At 43.7% G+C, this 20402-nt stretch overlaps 1 protein-coding gene across 4 annotated transcripts in view; it reads left to right on the forward strand.

The window, feature by feature from the left end:
• The window catches only part of trrap (transformation/transcription domain-associated protein), a 76224-nt gene that overhangs the window by 25521 nt on the left and 30301 nt on the right, over positions 1-20402 (forward strand). For all 4 annotated transcript variants that reach the window (XM_019258758.2, XM_027289201.1, XM_027289199.1 and 1 more), the window contains 19 exons: positions 772-900; positions 1855-2121; positions 2448-2654; positions 5300-5458; positions 5908-6051; positions 7176-7286; positions 8127-8273; positions 9997-10210; positions 10452-10580; positions 11410-11559; positions 13044-13243; positions 13641-13762; positions 15713-15926; positions 16103-16282; positions 16597-16743; positions 17119-17238; positions 18862-19149; positions 19393-19530; positions 19794-19906. In XM_019258758.2, the coding sequence (XP_019114303.1) occupies positions 772-900; positions 1855-2121; positions 2448-2654; positions 5300-5458; positions 5908-6051; positions 7176-7286; positions 8127-8273; positions 9997-10210; positions 10452-10580; positions 11410-11559; positions 13044-13243; positions 13641-13762; positions 15713-15926; positions 16103-16282; positions 16597-16743; positions 17119-17238; positions 18862-19149; positions 19393-19530; positions 19794-19906 (3179 nt within the window). The remainder of the gene's footprint in view (positions 1-771; positions 901-1854; positions 2122-2447; positions 2655-5299; positions 5459-5907; positions 6052-7175; positions 7287-8126; positions 8274-9996; positions 10211-10451; positions 10581-11409; positions 11560-13043; positions 13244-13640; positions 13763-15712; positions 15927-16102; positions 16283-16596; positions 16744-17118; positions 17239-18861; positions 19150-19392; positions 19531-19793; positions 19907-20402) is intronic.

Here is a 20402-nt window from a genome sequence, read left to right on the forward strand (position 1 = left end):
GGGGGGTGCGTGTGTTTTTTGTGCATGCGTGTGTGAGTCTATCAACCATGCGTGTACATTGTGCAGTGCGTTTGTGAATAATTTGCTAATGGAGGAGCCTGAACATATGCTGCCACAGCTCGTTCTCCGCTGAGCGATGCCCTGTCCTCCCCAGTGATAGATTGAATAGGGGGGTTCATTAACACGTTGCAGCTTCTTTAATAAATGCAGTCGTTAGCTGTATTGTGGTTGGGTCGCTCTGCATTTTACTAGTTAATCTTAAGTCTTCATCAGATCGCTGATAAAAATCCCTGCAGGTTTCAGGGTGTTATAAATTACTTTTTAAACTTCGCCTCCGCGATTAGTATAGATTCTTTTCTTTCTCCGCTTTCAACACTTCTGGATTATTTAAGAGAATATGTTCTGATTCTTTAAATGTTGCACCCTCTTTTTAAAATGAACATTGTTTTGAGCTGCGGACATTGCTGTAGCTCAGTTCTGTTTTATTCAAGTTCTTTTTTTTTTTTCTGTTATCAAGCTGAGAATGACCCGTGTCTCTCATTGTAGAAGAGATTGTAGAGTCATCATGTAATTATGTGCCCCAGTGCTGAGAGTATGCATATTTTTCTTTTATGCAGCTTTTTAAAGACCACACCAGGTGATTTCACTGATGAGTTTCTCTTTTCTCTGTCCGCTGCAGTCTTTGAAAACCTGAGCAGCCCTTACTCAGATTGCAATATTCCCTTAAGTAAGTGGACAAATCATTTCACCTGGCGTTTTCCTGTTTCGTAGGTGCTGCAGCACATCCTGAATCCAGCCTTCCTGTACAGCTTTGAGAAAGGGGAAGGTGAGCAGCTGCTTGGACCGCCCAACCCTGAAGGAGACAATCCCGAAAGCATCACCAGTGTCTTCATCACTAAGGTACATATGCACACGTCTGCTTTAAAGGCATTCTTTTTCATCCTCTTAACATCTCTCTTGGCGTTCGGCCTGCTCACTTTCTCCCCCTTCTTCCTTCTGTTCATTACTCAACAGCTTTTGTCTCTCCATCCGTCTCTCTGATTTCATTACCTGCTGCATCTCCTCTCATAATGTCTTATCAATCCAGCACATCTCCATACTCTCAGTCATCATCAACTACATCCCACTTAGTCTGATTCTTCTTCTCTCATGTCCTCCATGCATTACTTGATCACTTAATTGCTGTCAGTCCCATCTCTCTTTTTCTTCTTCTTCTTCTTTCTCGTCTCTTCCATCCATCTTTGTTTCCCTCCCACTATCCCCCTGGTCTCCGCTTTCCATCACGTTTCATTCATCAGGCCAGACTATAATTCCTGGTGTAAATGTCAGGATGAGACCATGCTAAAGGTCAGCATGTTTGTTTGCGCTGTGGCAGATCTCATCACTGACTAACACCAGTCCTAATGGCTGCTAATGGCTCCTCTACGGTCTGGTTAAAACTCATTTCCTCACTCACCTCCCTCTCTCTGTGCCGCTCTCCTCCCCTCTGAACCTCTCTGCTGGGAATTTTAGATGGTGCTTGGTATTTTGAATGGCGAGCTGTCTTTTTTTGTAAGAGGTTTTCAATATGTGAAAAAGTATATTGCTGTTGTGGATTTTGGGAAGTGAACATTAGTCAGAACTAAGTATACTTAGGCAATTTAGGCAAACTGCATATTCAATAAAATGTGTTTCACATTAGCTGCAGTAAGTAATCCAAGAGGTCTATTGACCTCTGTCAGCAACAGAATTCAAAGTGTGTATTTACAACAACAACAACTCTACAGTTCACTCTCTGCGCCATGGGGCGTAAAAATGTTACCCGTTTCCCCTTCACTCAACAATCTTTCCACATCTCTTCCATCCCTCTCTAAGGTCCTGGACCCAGAGAAGCAGGCTGACCTTCTCGACTCGCTGCGAATCTGCCTGTTGCAGTTCTCCACCCTGCTGGTGGAGCACGCGCCCCACCACATTCACGACAACAACAAGTCACGCAACAGCAAGCTGCGGCGCCTCATGACATTCGCCTGGCCTTGCTTGCTGCCCAAAGCATGCGTGGATCCCGCCTGTAAATACAGCGGGCACTTGCTCCTGGCTCACATCATTGCAAAGTTTGCCATTCACAAGAAGATCGTCCTGCAGGTGAGCAGGAAAGCAGAGAGAGGAGAAACTTGAAACTAATGACAGAGGACTGAGATTAAATGAATGAAAACAGAGACTGAAATGAGACGACAACAGATGAAAAGAGAAGAAAAAATAAGCTATATCTAAGTAGTACTCATTGAGAAAATGATACCATAGTGTGTGAAAGGGAGTATGTGCTTGCCCAAGAGCAGTCAGTGTAATATGAATGTATTGTAAGAGAAATACAGTAGTTGAAGGGACCATTAAACAAAGAAATAAGAATTAGTAGCATCAATGATGCAGCAAAGGGTATATTAAAAAGTCTATTACCTTTCCTTTCCCAGGTCTTCCACAGTTTGCTTAAAGCCCACACTATGGAGGCCCGGGCCATCGTACGGCAGGCCATGGCCATCCTGACCCCGGCTGTGCCTGCCCGCATGGAGGACGGCCACCAGATGTTGACCCACTGGACTCGCAAGATCATCGTGGAGGAGGGACACACTGTTCCGCAGCTGGTCCACATACTGCATCTCATCGTGCAGCACTTCAGGGTGAGCAGATTATAAAAGAACACGCGGGGAAATTAGAGTTGGTCAATAGTGCGCTTCCTTCTGTCAGCCACCATCGAATGCATCGATTGCCGGTGTGTGCATACGGGCGGGTGAAGCACACAGAACAGTCGAAACAAATTTGATTTCTCTCCCTGCAATGTATAATAACCATGAGGGACTCGTCTGAACACCACACTAAGTAATACCTTTTTAAGGATGACTAATTACTGACTATCGAATATCAGCATCTTGTGCTTCTCATTTACTGGTAAACCAGGGTAAACTGCCATCACATGGAGCGCCACTTTTGGGTACATCCGCAGCCATTTGTCGCTGCTGCCAGCTCCCCCGCTCAGTGTGGCTTCGGTAACCACGGGGAACCGCGTGGAGAAACAGTTGAGAAGCTATTTCTGCTGATTTTCTGAGAGCCCTAAATTATATGACGCCTCTTTACCAGCTCTAATGGGAATGGAGCATCATCATTTAAAAGTTGGATGATCTAGTTTGGTCCAATTAATCGTTTTATGAGATTAGTTAGTTAGTTAAATTTGAGTTTTCATCTTCGCAGTTGCCACGAATATGGCATTGTGCAAAAGCTGGATCATTCATCACTGGGCAGTGGAGCTAATGATAACCGCCTGCTGCCTGTAATCGCCTTAATGCACATACACTGCCAGACACACCCTTCTCATCGGCGTTCAGAGTCAAAGATCGCCTCGTCTGTTTACAAGTCAACACCCAGCAAAGGATCATTGGTCTTTATGTCCACCTCTCTCCGTAAACTTCACAGGCACTTTTCTACCCTCTCGCTCTTTCAGCTGACGTTCGCCGCCTCGTCGGTCAGAAAGCGAGCGTCTCTTAGCCAGAAGACATTTTCCTCAGCTCCTCTCTCTAACTCGCTGACAGGCTGCTCTCACTGGGCCAGATGACTAATCTAATGTAATCACATCAGCATAATTACACTGGGGAGAAGATAATGACAGACAGATGAGAGACTTTGTGCGTGTGTGTGTTTGATAAAGAAATAGGGAGACTGTGTGCGTGTTTGTCTGTGTGCACACGTGATGGACAGGGCTTAGCCACTCTGTCATTAAGGGGCCATGAAGCCCTGCTCTATCGACTATAATTACCCTCAAAGTGAGAAGCTTTAATATTCTTTGACACTGGCAACAGCCCTCAGATAGACATCTCATCTCTTGCTCTTTTTGTCTGCGTGCGCCTGTGTGTCGAGAGTCCCAGTTCAGTTTTTGCGATGAAGCTAAGTGACTCTTGAGTGTGAGGCTTGAGAGTGCAAATTCTCAGGGCTAAGTGCGTGTCATCATGTCCTTGAGACTAAGTGGGAATACGGCTTCAGAGTTTGCCTCTTCTCACTCAGTGTCTCAAAGTGATTGAACCACCCTGTTTAACTTTGCATGCATTATCAACCCAGAAACTCGAACAAAGTATCAGCATCAGCGTAGAGAAACAAAAAAAGAAAGATGTCTTTCATTCACTTTTGATTATGGTCTTCTGTGGGCAGGTGGACAGGATATCTTGCAGCAAGATGGAGGTGATGCGAGGCAGGGTTGTAATCGGTTCACAGGACTCTCAGTACACCAGATTTTTAGATATTTAAACAAGCAAGGTCTCTTCGGGAAAACCTCGGTGAAGAATCACATAATAAAATGGAAGCAGCAGCTTTGTCCACACGCCGGCAACAGGTTGCACTCTCATAATTGTTTTGGATTGTTGCTAGGCAATGGAAGCCAGGCTGATTTATAGGTGATGATACTGGCAAGACAGTCCATTTAACATGGAGTTAAGGGAAGGCAGAGTTTCTCAGTTGGTGTTCTGGTATCGACGCTCTGAGGAAAAGGTTTGCACAACCAGTAGCAGCTTGAATATCAAAGCCAGTGTGAAATGAATATGCAGAATTAGTTTCCTTTTCATTATTCTATGATTTCTATCACCTTCTTGAAGTCTGACTGTGTTTCCATGAATGTAGTTTAAAGCATCGCGTTATGGATTTGTCAAAATTCGGAAAAACGTTTCACACTCGCTTGAGTTTGTTTTGTTTTTTTGGTGAAATTCTGACGTAGCATTATTTGACTCACATAAAGCGTGACTGGCTCTATCCGTCTATTATCACTTCACACCGATCTGATGTGACTTTTCTCCCATGCAACAAACACAAATGTCATAATTCCACTGTGTTCCGCATTGCTCTTTTAATTTTTTCTGTTTTTCTGACATCTACTGTTTATCTCAACTACCCCTTGTGTTCACATAACGGTAGTGGATGAAAACAAAGCGTTCATTCACATTTTCTTTTGCCAAACAAAATTGGGAAGCAACTACTACTGAAATTCATGGACCAGAGTCTGTGTTCACTTCATACAAAAAGGGATTATTTGTTTTTTTTAAATGAATTGCTCTGTCATCTGTTCAGCTTTGCTGAATATTGTTGCTCATTTGTAATTCTGTTTTTTTTTTAAACTCTGCCACTGGCATCATTGGCCATCTGTCACTGGTTCAACCTGACACTTGTGTTTAAAATAGCAAACTGGAAGCTGTGATGAACTAAATATTCATACTCACAAATTCATTTTATGTTATTATTTAATTTAATTATTACTCCATTTTTACTAACTGCTGTCTCTTTCCAGGTGTACTACCCTGTGCGCCACCACCTGGTGCAGCACATGATCAGTGCAATGCAGCGTCTAGGCTTCACTCCCAGTGTCACCATCGAGCAAAGGAAACTTGCTGTGGACCTGGCTGAGGTGGTCATCAAATGGGAGTTGCAGAGGATCAAAGACCAGCAGGTGTGTTCATGGATTGCCATAAATACACACACATACACATACACATACACATGTAATACAAAATCCGAGGAAAGAGCTTCTTTCCTTGGATTTTGTATTAACTACACAAAGAACTGAACTACACAAAGTTTTATTGACTTAAAGTGCTGTCAAACATAGCTTGTGTGACTAACGAAAACAGAGTTGTGCCCACGTTGCTAATGGATCATTGCAGACTTCAAATGCTTATTATTTCGCGCAAAAAAAATCCATTAATCACAGAGATCAAATATTCCATATAATAAATACTCATAACTCATAATGCTCTAGGAGCTTGTCAGAAACCTAGAAAAGTTCTACACATTTCATTCTGTACACTGTAATTATGTTAACTGATGGACTCCACTTCACACCTGTCCTCCTCTCTCCTCTCCCCTCCTCTGCTGTCTTTTCTGTCTTCCGTGTGACAGCCGGAGTCCGAAACCGAAGTAGGAGCTGGCGGTGAAGGGACTAGTGGCGGTGCAGTGAAAAGAGGACTGTCGCTGGAATCTGCTGCTGCGGCTGCCGGTCAAGACGTCAAAAGATTCCGCACGGCAACAGGAACGGCCTCCACGGTAAGCTCAATCCAACATCAGTCAAGTTTGCGGAAGCAACCGCACCATCCAAAATTAACAACTGCATCATCTTACCTTCAAAGTTCTTGCTGACTGCTCCTGTGTTCTACACTTGTCTGAATGAATTCAGATGAGAATGAAAGATACTTTGATCAGAAGCCATTTCTCTGAGACAAAAATTGCCAACAGAAGACGACAGCACGGTGGCTGCTGTTGTCTTGATCCATTAACAGTATTGGAGCCTCACATCTGTTTCATCTTGAATCCCACTGTGATCTCTTGTTTCTGCAGTTGCAAAACTGGATGAGATGCCTTTGCTGCAAGAAGTACCTCTTTAAGTTGTTGAAATGATCCACGGTCAACCTCTGACACATACAAAAACTAATCTTTCAAAAGGCCATTTTTAATTAGACTAAAAACTTTGAATTTCTCTATTAACTTGCTATCACAGCCCTCCAGGTTTTTAGCTAGACACCCTAATAATGCTGCCTGACTGCATCTGCTGTCCCACCACACTCAACTTTGTGTTTGAGGGGCTGTGTGCTGTAGACTGAGCAGACATAATCAGACGGTGAAAACACCGTTTGAATAAAGTTCATTTATACGCTTAACCTATTGTACAATATTTCTCTTGATTAATTTCAGTATTTGCAATGTATATATAATTAATCACCACAGTGGACATGATCTCAAAGACTTTTTATTGAACACATCCAAACACTATTTTGTCCTTGTTTAATAACACTGATTTTTGAGACTTGCCCTAGTGCTAAGTATAAAAGTGATTTTTAACACATCATAGTAAAAAACAATCCATCTTGGCAGTTTATTCCAAGCGTCTTTTATCTGATGTCAGAAGGAAAATGCAATAGCAGCATGTGTTTCTGCTTGAGATGAGGAAATGTTAATTGCTCAGAAAGTTTTCAGGATAATTATCAGAAAATCACGATTGCAGCCGACTTTTACACTTTGTGTAGACTCTTTGATATTCCCTCACAACTAAGGTCTCATGAAAGTTTAAAGTCGTCTTTATTTATAGAATTTTTCTGTTTCCTAACACAAAAGTTGACATTATTCATTCAATATAATGTATGATTGATTTATTTATTTATTTATTTTTTAAGGTGTTTGGCCGGAGCCAGTCCATGCCAGGTACAGAGACCATGCTCACCAAGCCCGTTGAGAAACAACATACGGACACAGTGGTCAACTTCCTCATCAGGATTGCTTGCCAGGTAACTCTCTTTCTTTCTCACACATACACACACACACACAACGCAGGTACAGTTCTGCCATCCATAGCGCCTGCCAGGTAGGACACAACTATCCTAACCCCTCGGTAGTGAAGGTAGGACACACCTGGTGGCTGTCCTGTACACATCTCTCTTGCTTTCTCTCTCACACACACACACACACACACACACACACACACACACACACACACACAGTCCTTTATGTGTCTTCTCACACGGATGTCCCTTGGTCTAGTGGCAGCGATGACCTTGGTTACAAGCCTGAAATAGACTGTTGAGATTCACTCACCTTGACTTTTCCTACTTTCTTTTTTTTGGGCCAAGCTCCATTCTCACTGTTCATCCAACCATCTCTGTTGAATATAACCTTCTGTATCACTGCTGGGGATCACTCACTGCTCACAGAACAGTCTGAAGAAGCATAATCTTCTCTTTGTATTCCACTCGATAACAGTGTATTGTGATACTAAATCGATCCCTGTAGAAAAATTTGATCTTTTCACCACGCACAGGGATTACCATCAACCATGGAGCACCACATCTCGAGCTGATAGGGATTCATTGTCTCGCTCAAGGATGCTTGTGGATGCTTTTCAACATGTTTTCCTGACTGAAGGACAGTCTCCTTTCTGGTCATGCCACTGTTGAACTCTAGCTCCGTGAATGAGATTTCAGTACATGGTGACAGTCCTCGCCTCTTCTTGCCCTGCGTGATTTCACATCTTGTCAGGACAACGTTTGTGATATTGAAGATGGAGACTTGTTGTCACTGATAATGATAATGATCTCAACCTTCTTCCCCGTCTCCCGTCTCCTGTCTAGGTGAACGACAGCACCAATGTGGCTGGGTCTCCGGGGGACCTGCTGTCCCGTCGCTGTGTTAGCCTGATGAAGTCTGCCCTCAGGCCTGACATGTGGCCTCGCGCCGAGCTCAAGCTGCAGTGGTTTGACAAGCTGCTTATGACAGTGGTAAGATGGCATATGCCTTCAGCATGACTCATTCAGTCCTTATGTACCTTATTAGACTGCCCTTTGCTTTCATATAGCCACAGTCATGCTCGTGGTCATTCTAAGCAGTTGTTACTGCTCTGTTTTTGCACTTGCATTTCCCAAAGGTCACTTGTGTCCAGACTTGCAATGAATTTTCCTTTTTGAAAACGAACTTTCGGAAAGTTTCTTTTCCATATTTTTTTCTGTTTTTAATGTGTAAAATATGTTTGTGAGCATGCCACAGATTATTTGATGTCGCTAGCGCAAGTCATAAACGGTGTTTTAGGCAAACATGTTTGAATAAAGTTCATAATATTCAGGCTCGTTGTTGCGCCGAGCAATAAACGGCAAACAGTAAGAGATTACTAATGCGTCTCTGCCGTTCGCCTTTTGCCCATCCCTGCTTAAGCTCTGTCTTGCTGTTGGCTCTAACGTCTCTGAGTCTCCGTTATCAGTAATACATGAAGTGAAGCACCAACCACCATAATGACAAAATAATGACAGTGTTGAGATAACAGGACTCTATCCGGGTTGGCCTGTGCGACCCCCCCCCACCCCACCGTCTCTTCATCCTAAACTCCTCACAGCGCCTCTCTGCAGCTCTCTTCCCCCGCTGTCTCTTGCCACCACTTTCTCCTCTCATCTCCTCTCTTCTTTTCAGCCTCTTATCGCAGCCTCTCTTCTTTCTCTCGCCTTTTATCTGCCGCTTCTCTCTTTTTCCACTCATCTCTGTGGTCTGATTCAGCGCCACTGTTCAGACAAGGTTATCGCCGTGCGCCGGCAATTGTCACGTACTTCCCTTGTTCCCTTTTTGGGGGATCACTGTATCGGCCGCGCCTTTTCCATCTGCCTACAGACTCACACATACACAAACCCAATCAGCCCCAACCAGATCCCGTGGGGCTGATCTGACAAACAAGGCTTTCTGTAGGTCTTATGCAGATGCGCATACTCGGGTCTTGTTCCCTCGGGAGCCTGCACTACCTGCCTAGCCATAGTACTCAGACTAATGAACAATGCTCTAAATCGGATTACGTTTTATCATCTCATTGTACTGGCATGGCAGTGATTAAGAGTCAGGAGGAGTGGCGTGAGAAGGCAGATTGGGGAGGGGGGGGTGCACGCAATCCCTCTCTCACGCACGTACATGTCCTATCTGCACGGCTCCAGAGACTATGTCCCATCCTCTTAATACAGTGCCAAATCAATAGTACCCTAATATCTACCAGGAGCCTTATCACGCGAGTCACCTTGTTCATTAGGCGAGATTAGTGCCACGGATCTGCCCCAGATTATCCTCTTGGCCCTGCCATCGTTGAAAACCTTGATTGCAATTTAGACAAAATTAGGACCCGATGTTGGTCATTGATCTTTGGTTTAGCAGCGATCACAGTGCCTCGGCTCTTTTGTGTGAGAAATACCACCGTGAGTAGAATATTGATTTCTGAGTTGTCTGGAATTCATATGGAATAAAAACTTGAATGATTAATGCATCTGTTGATCAGTTTGCACTACAGTTTTTCTTCCTTTGTTTTGGAATTGTATACTCGTGCTTAAAAAGATGAGCCTAGATATTTTACATGATACAGGCATTGCATTCTTTTTATTAATCTATTTTTTTTTTTCTGTATGAAAAAAATAACAAGACAATGTACAGACCTTATTCCACAGCACTGACTCATTGTTCTCTGTGTCCTCTCAGGAGCAGCCAGCACAGGCTAACATCTCTAACATCTGCACCGGACTAGAGATCCTCTGCTTCCTCCTGACAGTGCTTCAGTCCCCAGCTATCCTGGCCCACTTTAAACCCCTCCAGCGAGGCATCGCTGCATGCATGACATGCGGCAACACCAAAGTCTTGCGGGCTGTCCACTCCCTCCTTTCTCGCCTCATGAGCATCTTCCCCACAGAGCCCAGTAAGCTGCCAGTGCTTAACGCTTAAATTCTAACTTGGTCAGGTCAGCCATGCTCATAAACTCGGAAAAGCACTACATATCTGTATCATCTGAGGGATTGTTAACTCATTTTTGTGTTCTTTGAAGATGAGCCAAAATATTTGAAGCATTACTCTGTTAATTGATTGATTCTGCCATGTGCTCCAAGTAAAGCATTGGTTTAGATTCTTTGTTTGAAGCAAACACTGCTCTCTCCCTCTAGGCTCATCAACAGTGGCGTCTAAGTATGAGGAATTGGAGTGCTTGTATGCTGCCGTGAGCAAGGTCATCTATGAGGGACTTACCAACTATGAAAAAGCCACGAGCAACACTAACCCCACACAGCTCTTTGGTAAGACCTACTCCCACGTATCCCTTTCTCCCCATTGTGCTCTGTTACTCCCACTTTGTTGCTCATGAACCCTTGTCTTCTTTTAAAATATTTCTCACACTCCCACTCTTCCTAAAACTAAGCTACCTCAGTCGCTTTTTAGAAATGAAGCCAGTGAGTGGGTCGTTAAAATGGAAGCCGATGGGCCCTGCTGCTCGGGCTAACATCTGGTCTGTTTAAATGAAGGCCACAGTCCAACGGTTTGGGAAAAGTTGTCTTGGGAAGGATTGCTGCTTTTGCCCACCCTCCCTTTATGAACATTACAGTTATCTTCCCAGATGTCCGAGTATTTATGGATAAAGCTTAAATCAAAGCTTATTCCAAAGGAGACAGTTATTTGATTTTTCTTTCTTTTATTTTGAAATATATCGTACCTTCAGAAATAAAGTGGGCCACAATGTGACAAATGGCCACATGAAAACAGTTTAAAGGTGAAGCTATTTGATACGCTTCGCCAAAATGGCAGTTCTGGTCAATAAAAATCTTTTGGTATCCTGCTGTCACATCCAAGTAGCACTGATATGGTGGGGGGTGACATTTTAACATTTGTCTCCCCTCCAGGGAGCAGCAACAGAGGGGGGTATTACTCATACCTATCTGTGCCTGCGTGACACTAGAACTTTTGTTAGATTAGAAAAAAAAGTGCTTTCCGTGCTGTGTGAATAAATACAAGCTGACTGCAGATGTGCGTGTCTGTTACCTTGCGCCACAGAGGATGAGATTCTCGTGAGATTATTGTATTTCTCTTCTCATTTTTTTTTTTTTTTACCCCCCTCCATTTGTCTTCCAGGAACACTGATGATCCTCAAGTCAGCCTGCAGTTACAATGCCAGCTACATCGACCGCCTCATCTCGGTGTTCATGCGCTCGCTACAGAAGATGGTGCGGGAACACCTGAGCCCACAGCAGGCTAACCCGGGGGTTACTGAAACCAGCACAGGTACACGCACAGATGTGAATTCAGTGGGAAGATATGAGGAAGCAAGGTGCAGACATAACAGACACGTTATGTAGTCTGGTTTCTTAAAGTTACATAAAAACAGTTATCTGAAACTGTTTATTAATTAACCGTGACAAGCTCTTTGACACTGGTTCCACAGTCAGAGCTGACCCACTATCCCCATTTCTCCCAGTATGCCTCCCCATGTGGCTCATTTATTTAACCCAGTTCTTGAGTTCACAGCACCCAGAGTCACAATTAGAGCTCAGAGATCCACCAGACTGTCCGCCAGGCATCCACTGCCGTTTCAGTTGAGCTTATTCTGCAGGGCTGCAGTTACAGCTGGCTCACATTATCAGGAATTCTAGCGTGCGTACTTTCCCCAGCCCCGATCCAACAAGGGCTCGACTGTGCGTGAGGTCAGCCGTACACAACACACGCAAACTCATATGGGTGACCTTCCTCAGACTCAGTCAGAGCTCAGATATCCAATGTATCTCGGCAGTGCCCGGCTCCATACAAAGACTGAATCGGAGGTTCAATATCAATGGCTGCAGCTGTGTTCTCAATAGCTGACTTGGTCAGGGGGGAGATCCACTCCACAGATAGTCTGGTTTCACAGGGTAGTTCCCATCCTGTATTGTCTGTTAGTCTCTCACTGGATAAAGCAAACAGATGGTCACCTTGTGCTGTTTTTGCTCTGGCTTTGAAAGGGTAGACACTGACTGAAGTGGAACCTCTTGACAACTTGCCTTGTATGTCAGCCAGCAAGGGTAAGGAGAAGAGTTTCACAAGGTTGCGTGTTGCTCTTTTAGCACTTAAGGTTGTTTAGCTATCTCATGACTATTACAAAGTTCACAGAGGTTCCCAATTTCACTCTGCAGCCTGACGTCACCTGATTTATAGAAGTCGGGTAGTACATAATAAGTGTTGCTACTTCTCAGATGGGAGGTAATGGCTGTAGGATGCTATCAGCGCTTTAAATGGGCCCCTAATGACTATATTGGGAAACACAGACATTTACCCTCCACTGGGCGCAGTTATCACTAAGACCAAAGGCTATCTAACCGGTGAGGCCTTTGCCTCTAAAGATTGTTCATGTCTCACTAATCTAATAAGCTTCACTGAAATGGTTCCATCCTGATTGCATTGAAACCTTTTAGTTGTATTTTGGCACAACTCACATGGACATTCTGAATTGGAGACGTGACCATGAATGTGTTCAAGGCCATCTTGACTTTTGAGAAAATAGGACAAGAGGTGACACTTTATTTTCTGTCATAGCTTTTTTTAGAATAGCAAAAAGGGCACTTCATATGTGGTGGGTGCCCTCGCTTTTAGCGCAAGTAGCTTTGGAGGTTATTCATACAATAGCCTTTATCCACAAATCCATCAATATGAATACTAAAATTACAAATACTGTGACTGTTGTTAGCTGGTTTGTCTGAATCCTGCTTTTGACTGTTACCGCTCTGTTCTCACAGTGACCAGTGAGCTTGTGATGCTGAGTCTCGACCTGGTGAAGACACGGCTGTCTGTCATGAGCATGGAGATGAGGAAGAACTTCATCCAGGTCATCCTCACGTCATTGATCGAGAAGTCACCCGACCCCAAAATCCTCCGTGCTGTGGTCAAAATTGTCGAAGAGTGGGTGAAAAACAATTCTCCCATGGCTGCCAATCAGGTAAGGAGGAGGCTTTTCTCAGTGAGACGGATCTAACGTGCACAAACCAATGGACCTCCATTATTCAGCTGGTAATCACAGTATTTATTCGATAATAGCGGGTGTGAATCAGAACTGAATCAGCAAAGAGCACTTAAAAAGGTGTGAAACCTTTGGACAAACGACAAGTAAAGCACATTTTCTAAACACAATGAGGTTAACATTAGCATAACACCCACAGAGGTGTCTTTGTTTTGTATTTTCTTTCAAGCTGTTGAAGGAGATCAAGTGGTAAAGGGCTGAGGTGGAGGAATATCTGTATCTACAGCTCTTTATTCCTGTCCTTAGTCTCTTTAATTCTCATAACTTCCCCCTGTCTCGTTCTAACCAGCACCCCTCTTTTCCCTCCTCCTTCCAGATGCCCAACCTGCGTGAGAAGTCCATCTTGCTGGTGAAGATGATGACCTACATAGAGAAGCGTTTTCCCGATGAACTTGAGTTAAACGCCCAGTTCTTGGACCTCGTTAATTACGTCTACAGGTAATTACCGCCATTCATCACATGGCCAAATGGCCGTGCCACCGACGCCATGCCGCCCTTGCATCCATCTTAACAGGAGAGGATGAAGGTCGGGGGGTTTGAGGCAGGGGGAAAGACACCGGAGGTTGGGTCAAGGAGCAACGAAAAAATGTAGATGAGGAGGAGGGGGGTTTTAAGCATGAGCAGCGTAGGGAGCTTTTTGTTTTAAGGTAGAACATGGTAGATGGGTGGAAAGAGATCAGGGATCAGAATTCATTGGTGGTGCATGGAAGCACAGGAAGTAATTAATAGAAATGAAAGCTGTAGATAGAAAAAGGTGGAGAATAGAGTGTGACAATGTGAGAAGAGGTCAAAAGGATGGCAGGTAGTGATAGAGATAGATAACGTGCCAGGGCCTTTCACAGGGCTACAGTAGTGTCAGGACTCATGACAGGACACACTGCAGGTGGGGGCCAGAGGGGAGAGACTGGTCTTACTGCCCGCTATTCATCAAACCACGGCTCGCTTTGTCTTCCTCTCTTACACGCATACACATTTAATGTACCCTGCATTCCCTCCACCTCCATCTGCGCCACATGTCAAAAGATTTAAAATGAGCCGTAAAACCATGATGGACGGCAAGTAATGATAATGGAATGATAAAGCAGCTGTGCCAGAACAATGTGTGAGAGAATGGCACGAAACAAGGAGCAACATGCAGCTGCGGTAGCCTCGCCTTTTGTTGCCTCTTTTATCCCACCTTCCCTTTCTCTCCTTATGTTTCCTGAATCATACCCACGGGGCCCGTTCAGTGCAGCAGGATGATGTAGAAATAATTTATCGTTTAAGTGTTTAAATGCACTGCAGTCAGAGCTTCCAGATCAAAGATGCTTAATTTCACCCGATATTCAGTGTTAACTGCTGTTGCCTCACACTTCAGCGATCCTCGGTGCTCAGCGGCACGGCTGTTTAAACATGCTCAGTTTGAACGTCGCAATGAGATTTTACTTTCTGTGCTAATATGTTGCAGTCCTACCTCAGCGCCTGTCGTATTTGTAAATCTTAAGCAAGACTGGGTAAACTGTATTGTGCTAATTTGTAGTATGTGTAATTATATTTACAGTTAGGCAGAAATACCAGAAGAAATTGAGCTGTAAAAATCAATAATTTCCATGGTGTATTTCTTATTTGGACAGTTAATTAAATAAGCAGATTACAAACAGTAAAGCGAAAAAGCTACGCACGCCTGTGCTCTTTAAAAACGAAATTACCTCCCTTGTATAAAAACATATTGATGTTTATTAATATAAATAATTAACCAATGCGGCTAACAGAAGTAAAAGTCAGAAAAACATAAGGAATATGTTTCAGGCTTTCTCAATTTGCTGCAACGTCTGAGTGTTATTTCAGTGAGTACTGGCACACATCAGTGCTCTACTCCTGACATGCCTCTCAGCCATTAGTGTCACAGTGTATTGTCAGTGCACTTGCAATTGTATAAAAGTTACATAACAAAATGAAGCTTAGAGGCAGAATATTTGGATTATGGAGTTTTTATACTCAAATTACTCGGAACGCGAGTAATTGACACCACGAACGCTGCTTCCGAGCTGACCGTAGAGTGGATTCAGCACATCTCTGATGTGCTCTCAACAAAAAGCTGAATCTGATAAGCTTCATAAATGTGGATTTATTGCATAGTGTTGCTGCTTCCATTTTCTGTTATTTCAGTATGCACTTTATCGTTTTGTTAGATATTGCGACTTGTTTTTCAGTTGTCTCGCTGTTGTTCTGACTCTTGCAACACTGCTGTGACCTCTTTCAGTTACAGCAGATGTTCTAAGTGAGTTCAATTTTTTATTACGAACAAACGGCTGTATTCTGCCCTCGTGAATCATCGTCAAATGAAACCGTTCAGAGCCAGCGTGCGAGCTCTGTCAAATAAATGTTTTTGTCTGTCGCATTATTCAGGGATGAGAGCCTTTCAGGAAGTGACATCACATCCAAGTTGGAGCCGGCCTTCCTCTCAGGGCTTCGCTGCACTCAGCCACTGATCAGAGCCAAGTTCTTTGAGGTGTTTGACGCTTCTATGAAGCGGCGCGTCTACGAGAGGCTGCTCTACATCTGCTGCTCTCAGAACTGGGAGGCCATGGGCAGCCACTTCTGGATCAAACAGTGCATAGAGGTAAACAGACTGCTACCTCTGATTTTCTAGCAGGCCTTTTTAACCCTTTAATTCCAGCATTAACAACAGTCTTGACACATAACACAAGCGTCGCTTTGTGTTTTCTGCTAGCCTCATCTACCAGTCACTGATCATCTTTTCACCTGTTGGTGTCTTTCTGTGTCTGCGATTGTTAGCTGCTGCTGGCCGTCTGCGAACGAAACACCATCATCGGCACCAGCTGCCAGGGATCCATGCTGCCGTCTATCACTAACGTCATCAACCTGGCCGACAGCCATGACCGCGCCGCCTTCGCCATGGCAACGCATGTCAAGCAGGAGCCACGTGAGAGAGAGAACAGTGAGACCAAGGAAGAGGTGAGACACACACACACACCGTAATGCGTCAGGAGACATGCTTCCTCATATAATTTAGCAAATTATCCCATTAGGAATCTGTAACATGATGGGATCCCAAGAAAACATTCACATCTTGCGTCTTGGCACTTAAGTATTTTTAAAAACCAGTGTCTGCTCTCATTCATCACCCATTACCCAGAAGCCACTGATTGTTTATGTCATAAAATGCCCTTTGAAAACACCGTTGTGTCCAACGTGAAGACTAAATGTCAAAGACTGACAACAGACTGACAGATTGTTTTCTTCTTCTCTCCTCTTGCGGTCTCTGCTAGGATGTGGAGATTGACATAGAGTTAGCACCAGGTGACCAGACTGCCATCCCCAAGAGTAAAGAGCAGGCTGAGAGAGACGCAGGAAACCAGCTGCACATGCTTACCAACCGCCATGACAAGTTTCTTGACTCGTTACGGGAGGTCAAGGTAAGTTTGTCCTTCTGAAGCCAGCGTGTACTCTGTCTTTTAGTACAGAGTGTACTGAGGGTTTTATGAAACCGACGTATTCAGAATGACCCTAATTATCCAGGGGAATCTATCCTGGCAATATCAGACAATTCGGTGCTGTCAGAGATGTTAAACTCATCTATACTGTGCAGAAGTTTTCCATGATCCAGAGCCCTGCTGATTTTTATTCTATTTATAAAACCAGGAACTGATTTTAACCTGAGACATCTATTGAATTCTGCCCAGGAGGACAGTAAATAACTCAGCAGTATTCTTGAGACACGAAGACAAAGATTAAGAACCCCACTGCCTCGCTGAATCAGCAGCTGTCATTTCTCTGTGCTTTTGTGTCAGACGGGGGCTCTTCTGAACGCTCTGGTCCAGCTTTGTCATATCTCCACGCCTCTGGCTGAGAGGACCTGGGTTCAGCTCTTCCCTCGTCTCTGGAAGATCCTCTCTGACAGGCAGCAGCATGTGAGTATAACTTATTGGCCTCTGTCTAGTTATACCCAGGGCAGAGAAGCACAGAGCTAGGCAACTCCAGTTTTTATATACAGTATATTTTAGTGTTGCTACGAGCACGATGCTTGCAGTTATAAGCGTGACCAAGTCATCATATGTTGAAAATTGTGAATATTCAATAAAGGAAAGAAATATGTGCTTCTTTTCCTGAGGATCACCAACAACACAGTGTCAATCTAACTTTGGGGGGAAATATGTGATGTAATTTTCTTGGCTATTGCCAAAATATTCTACCTTTGCATACCGTATAGCTTTTTCCATTACTTCTTAAGATCCTAAATGTATCTCTTGGTTGGAAAATCCAAAATGACAGTTTATTCTCCTTCAGAATATAAATCACAAACATAGACGCAGCCTTCTCTCCATCCCCAGGATTTTCTTCTCATCGTGTACACACAGACACACACACGAACACACACACACCTCCTTTTCTGTATCTTATCAATGACGTCAGCAGGCACCGACTGTAACTTTGACCCCGGCCATCCCATTTCTGTCTCCAAACGTGCGATTCCACTTAATGAGGACAGATTCATTTATGCTAAATATGGAAACGAGAAAGCTGAAGGAGGAAAAGCTGTAATGAGTTAAACGAACCAGATGCATATAGAGTATTTTGAAGACTCGTTGAAAGGCCTTGATTTGAAGTGATTGAGCTCTTAAACATCTGAAAGATGCAGTCAATAGAAAAAGGCGGCTTCAAAATGGTGATATTTTCTGTGACAGGCATAAAGTCACAAATATGTAACATGTTTTTTTTTTCTTCTTCTTCTTTCTGATGCGTGCCTCATCTCTCCGCCACTATTATGCCATATCCATTTAATGGGAAAATAGAGTCAGGCTTTATATGTCTGGGCTGATTATTACATGGGAATGATGGAAGAGCATATTCCTCTTAGGAAGGAATTTACTTCTGTTCGCATATTGGCCTCTCTCTTTCTGCCACCAGCCTAATTAAAGTGACCATCAAGGCATTAATTATTCCATTCTGTCAACGGGCAGTGAAAATTATATTCATTACTAATACATCATTTATTTCTGAGTGTGTGTGTCAGTCATGATTATCAGAGCAGTAACTCTGCAGTCACGCTCAAAGTCTATTCTGTGGGCGTTTTTAGAGAGGCTCTGATTGCTCAGACCAGCCGTGTGCAGTTCAAAGAAAGAAGTGCTTTTTCCCACAACTGCATTACTTCAAATACAAATACAAGTGATAAACAGTTTGCATTAATTAAAAATGAATGAGGATGATTGGTACGGTTGAAATTACTTCCATCCTATCGATATTTCCGTATTTTGTTCTTGTGCATGTGTGAATATAAATTCACAGCATGAGCAGACAACCGGTGACTTGTTGTTCATGTTTCTTGTGGTCCTTTGTCCCCTTCCGAGTCACCTTACCTGTTTTCTCTTACCTCTCTTTTCCTGTTTCTTAACAGCTCTTTTACTGGAAAAATGCATCATGTTGCATCACACACATGCAACAGAACGCCTTTATCAATATGCCGTATCGGTGCACTGCTGCTTAAGTGAAACAGGGTAGTTTGATGTTCTCCCTCTGTTCTCTCTTCCCTTCAGGCTTTGTCAGGAGAAATGAGTCCCTTCCTGTGCAGCGGCAGTCACCAAGCCCAGAGGGACTGCCAGCCCAGCGCCTTGAACTGCTTTGTGGAGGCCATGTCCCAGTGTGTGCCTCCTATCCCCATCCGCCCCTGTGTGCTGAAATACCTGGGCAAGACACACAACCTCTGGCTGCGATCTACTCTAATGCTGGAGCAGCAAGCTTTTGAAAAAGGTCTGAGCCTGCATAGCAAACCCAAGCAGAGCACGGAGTTCTACGAACAGGAGAGCATCACACCACCTCAGCAGGTAATGTATTTCAATTTTCATAGTGTTCTTCCGGGACTTTTTTGTCATGAGTTAGCTTCTTAAAACTGCTACTGATCTCTTTTATTTATCCTTCTCCTCCATAATGGAGAATCTGGGGATATTTGAGGATATTTATCATGTGTCTCATACTAATTAAACTAGACTCATTCGCGAAGCTGCTCCCGTTCAAAATGTTTCCTATTTGTTCTGCTGCCTTTCACATTTTGTTGTACTTGTCTATAGGAGATTTTGGACTCCCTAGCAGAGCTCTACTCTCTGCTCCAAGAGGAGGACATGTGGGCCGGCCTGTGGCAGAAGAGGTGCAAGTTTCCAGAGACAGCCACTGCCATCGCCTACGAGCAGCATGGCTTCTTCGAACAGGTGAGAGAGAACTTGATGTTGTGTTCACCGCCCTGCAGATAAATCATTCCTCCATGGAAGTGTTATTTAACTTTAATCATCATGACAGCTGCAGTGTGGGTAGATTGTCTTGACTTTTACCGAGAGATGCTCCTCATATTTTGTCCACCCCCCTTTGTATCAGTTAGAATGGACAAAGTGTTGCAGCAGATTGTATCGAGGCAGGCGTGTCGCGCTGATAATCATTTTATTAGCCTCAAAAACATTTTATGTGTCGTGTTCAGGCCCAAGAAAGCTACGAGAAAGCAATGGAGAAGGCGAGGAAAGAACACGAGAGGAGCAACGTCTCCCCGGCGATCTTCCCCGAGTACCAGCTCTGGGAGGACCACTGGATACGGTAAGATTTCCGGAACAGAAAAGAAGCTGTTATCTCAGAGGGCAGTCCGTCTTACACATCAAGAGAGCCAGCAGAGCACAAAACCACAGTGAATTTTTACTTTAATACGTTTTATATATATATAATGTGCAACATTGATTTTATAAACCAGGCATTATTCAATTTGTAGCACAAAAAAAGCAGCAGGCTTTCAGGAACGATATTCAAACTGAGTTTCTGTATCGTATGCAGTGTATGTTTTTCCTCCTTTTTATAAATAATTTTTTGTCACCTTTTTCTCTGCACGCCTACATAGATTTTTGTATTCAGATATGTGGCATAGGTGCTGTCGCTATAAAAAATATTTTTATCTCTGCAAGGAAATTTCCACCAAGTCGATATCCTATGTGATGTTTCTGGATGAAATCTTTAACAACTTGCTGCAGTCTAGGATAACCAGCAAGCCTCTCTGCAGGACTAAAATGACTCTCCCTGTTGTCTGTCTGCTTTTTTTTTA

The sequence above is a fragment of the Larimichthys crocea genome, chromosome XVI (assembly GCF_000972845.2).
Source record: "Larimichthys crocea isolate SSNF chromosome XVI, L_crocea_2.0, whole genome shotgun sequence".
NCBI lineage: Eukaryota > Metazoa > Chordata > Actinopteri > Sciaenidae > Larimichthys > Larimichthys crocea.